The sequence below is a fragment of the Lactuca virosa genome, chromosome 4 (genome assembly GCF_052849685.1).
Source record: "Lactuca virosa cultivar CGN04683 chromosome 4, Lactuca_virosa_CGN04683_v6, whole genome shotgun sequence".
Classification (NCBI taxonomy): Eukaryota; Viridiplantae; Streptophyta; class Magnoliopsida; order Asterales; family Asteraceae; genus Lactuca; species Lactuca virosa.
In genome coordinates this window covers 148,155,708-148,159,749 of record NC_136429.1, presented here as the reverse complement: position 1 = coordinate 148,159,749, position 4,042 = coordinate 148,155,708, and the positions used below count along the sequence as shown (strand labels likewise).

Sequence of the window (4,042 nt, the reverse complement as noted above, 5' to 3'; positions counted from 1 at the left end):
ATTACTTGTAAATACAAGAATCGAAGCTTAAACAAATTATGTAAAAATCCATAAACATAATAAAATCAACATTCGTTTTTGTCTTTTTGGAAACCAATTAGAAGCAATCAAAAGAGTTAGAAAGCAGTTAAATCATTAAAACCATGCCAAGATCTGCACTCAATTTGTTTAAAGTCTTTTCGTCCAAAGCCTTAGTGAAAATGTCAGCCAGCTGATCAGTGGATGGAATGTAAAACAACTCCACTTTTCCCTTTTGAACTATGTCCCTGATGAAATGATGACACATGTCGATTTGCTTGGTCTTGGAATGTTGTACTGGATTTTGTATCATTTGAATGGCGTTGGTATTGTCACAATAGATGGGTGTCTTCGAGAAGTTTAGACCATAATCCAAGAGCTGATTCTGAATCCATAGAATCTGAGCACAACACCTTCCAGCGACAACATATTCAGCTTCAGCAGTAGAACAAACCACTGGTGTCTGCTTTTTGCTGGACCAGCTTACCAAACTATTTCCAAGCATTTGAGCTCCTCCTAAAGTGCTTTTGCGATCGATGTCGCATCCACCATGATCGGAGTCAATGTATCCCACCAGCTTGAACTCAGAATCACGAGGGTACCATAATCCAAGATTGGGTGTACGCTTTAAGTAACGAAAAATTCTTTTCACAGCGAGTAGATGTGATTTCTTAGGACTGTTGGGTTATTTATTAGATTGTGTCAAATTTATTATGTATATTTTTAGCCTTTTTACGGATTGGGCATTTCCGTCTGTCTTTATGATGCTAGGGTTAGGCTGTAAATATTGCATGCATGTATTGTATTAGGGTTAATCATTTTGTGATTCCCTATGGTGCCTTTATAGAGAAGTTCTTCATTGAGCTCTTCTAAGGCATTACTTATTAATCATTTGGCATAACTTCGATCATTGCTCTTATTGTTTTGATTTATATTCCAGTTTAGAATCTTTCGATCTATTCTTATTTTAACTAACAATTGGTATCAGAGCAGGAGATTATGTAAATCATACGCAACTCTTCTGTCGAGTGTTATTAGGTTTTTTCGCTTCTACTGGATCTGTACTTACCGTCTTCATCGTTTTCATCGATTGTAGACGTTTAATCTTGATCCTTATTTTTCCCTAAACTCGATTATAGTTTTACACATCTGATTCTTTACAGGTTTTATTGAATCAACAACATGCAGCCTGAAGATCCACATACTTTATCTTTTAATCTTTTTAGTAGCATCGGATCTACTACCAGGATCCCTATCCTTTTCCCACAAGACTATGAAGTCTGGGATTTTCATTTTGAGGACTATGTTTTGCGTATTGAAGATCATGGAACGACTATTTGGAAATCCATAGCAGAAGGAACATTCATGCACATGGAAACCAGGAGAGTCATCAAAACTCAAGCAGAATACAATACTCTTCTTATCGACGTTAAAGACATTCCTCAAGATGAGAAGAATAAACTGCTGAGCAACGTCAAAGCTATGAGGATAATAAAGTTTGCTCTACCACCGGACACCTTTCGTCTGGTGAGTTCCTGTGATACAGCAAAGGAAATATGGGATAGGTTACGAGAGCTCTTCTCAAGCGATGCAGATCTGGAACACTCCATTCAGACGCTGCTTCTTGCGGAGTTTGGCGCCTTCGTTCAGAAGCCAGAGGAGAACCTTGACCAAACATTGAATCGTTTCAATCATATTCTGAGTAGGATGGTGAAACACAAACTAAGACGTGAATTAATCAAGCAAAAGGTCACGTTTATGAACGGTTTGAGATCCGAATGGAAAACAGTAGTTTCAACTGTAAAAGCTCATGAACAGTTTAAGAACTATACATTGGCAAAGCTAGTGGGAATTCTCAGGTCCCACGAAGATGAAGTGACAAATAAAGGGAAGGTTGTTTATGGTATGCGATCTTTGGCCTTGGTTGTGAAGGGAAAAAACGTAGCAGAAGAAGATTCTGAGTCTGATCTCTCAGATTGCGAACTTACGAAAAATTATACGCTCTAATGGTTTCAAACCCCAAAAGGTTTGCGAAAAAGAATTTTGGACGCCTCAAAAACAGGAACCGGCAAAGGGACTACAGTTCGGATAAAGCAAAGGATGAGAGCCCCATGAACTCTCAAAAAGATGAGGTGCAGAAAGAGAAAAAGCTGATGGGAGATTCGGGCTATGACTGCAACTATTGTCATGGCAAGAATCATCTGTCCAAGGAATGTATGTTGCGAAGAATGAGTGAGAAGAAAGATGAAGAAGAGAAATATGAATCTTACTATCTTCGGAAGATAGAAGAGCTTAGAAAGAAGAAGAGTGCTGACAATGCTAAGCCTGCTTTGATTGTGCAGGAAGATGACGATGAGTTTGGAAGAGTTGAAGTTTGGTCGACTGATTCGGAGGATGAATATGTTCTCAAGCCAAAGCATGGAGAATGTTTCGTAGCAAAGTCTGAAGTTCTCGGGTTCGAGGGAAATTCTTAATGGTTCGCAGTGAAGTCTCGGATCAAAGAGGATACGTTACTGATGGCGGTCAAGATTCCGACAACTGCTTTGCTGCAAAACCAGTTTCTGAGCAGATCAATGAGTGGGAGAAAGTAATCAGAAAGGTACAATCTATTCTTCTGTCTCTTAATATTCCTGTCTCTCGGTACGAAACTGAATTAGATGATTTAAAATTTACAGTCTCTAGTCTTAGTGATAGCTTAAAAATAACTCGTTTAAGTAATTCTAACTTAATTGATCAAATCAGAAGGGTTTCAAACAAAAGTGAAGAGAGACGAATGTGGATAGAGAAGTTGGCGTCAGAGCTTTTCTAGGTCTAGGGATGATAATATTTATTTGCAACGAGACAATTTAGGGCTTTTAAAACAATGAAATATTTTCTGTTTGATTGCTAAACGTCTTTATTTTAATATGACTCAACTGCATCTTGACTGTGAAATAGGCAAGAATATACACAAAATGATTTTTCCCTTTCTCGAATTGAAAGAGGACAAAATCGATGTCGATTGCTACAAATGCGAATCCATTGTTTCCTCTGACGATGTCTCAGATTCTTTCAAAATTGGACTGGACAAAATTGAAGCTTACATATAGTCCAAAGAACATAAATATATGTTGAAACAAATTTTGAGTGAGAAAGATAAAGAGCAAATTAAATGTGATACTGTACAAAAATTTGACTCATTGTGCACAAAATTATGTTCAGAAAATACTCTTGATGTTGAAAATGTATATGAATTTTATGATAATAGTGACATGAGTGAAATCTCCGTGGAGGGTGAGATTGATTATTCAGAATTTGTAAAAAGTGAACTTGAACCAAAGAAAAATCTAATTTCAGAAAATTCAGTTGAGTATGTTCGTATTACTAAAAATAAAGTTTCAAAGATTTTAAAAGTAAACGCAACAGTTTTTCCGAAAGTTCAAACTGTTCCGAATCAAGTTTTCGCAACTTCTTGACTGAACAAAAACCAGACCTTAGAATTATCGTCCCTTTTAGAAGAAGACAATGTTGATGGGTGCGACGAGTACTTTTGGTCTTCTCGCATAGACAATGCAGATGAAACCAAAGGTCTTTCTGAGATGACCTCTTCGAAAACGAAGGGAAGATATGTGGCAGAACCACTGAACAAGGTTAACTCAAGTTACGAAAAAGGCAATCCGAGTGGAACCAAAAATGTTCCAAATGACATGTCATCCGAACAAACTGATACTCCAGCTAGAAAAGAGAAACCTAGGGCCAGTATTCATAAGTCAACTTATGAATTTGTTGCTAAGAAACATCAACGAAATGCTAGATATCAGAAAAACTTAAAAGAAAGAAACCATTTCTGGAAGTCTAAAAATTCGAACTCTGTTAATCACGAAAAATATGAAAATCAGAATGTGAAAGTCTCTTCAAATTGAATCTTAAAAAGTTTTCAAAAACACAGTCTTCCTCTCCACAACTTTCAAAACCAAATTTTTTTCAAAAACCATCCTTATCAAAACAAGCGAAACCAATGGAAAAGACAAAACCTAACTTTTCT

General features: G+C 36.8%; 1 protein-coding gene across 1 annotated transcript; it reads left to right on the top strand.

Annotated features, from left to right (window-relative positions):
* The first annotated feature begins 1,200 nt into the window (after positions 1 to 1,200).
* On the top strand, positions 1,201 to 2,025 carry LOC145105197 (uncharacterized). The gene has a single exon (XM_079042329.1). It carries the CDS (start codon positions 1,201 to 1,203, stop codon positions 2,023 to 2,025), a length of 825 nt encoding a protein of 274 aa, XP_078898455.1.
* The last annotated feature ends 2,017 nt before the right edge of the window (positions 2,026 to 4,042 follow it).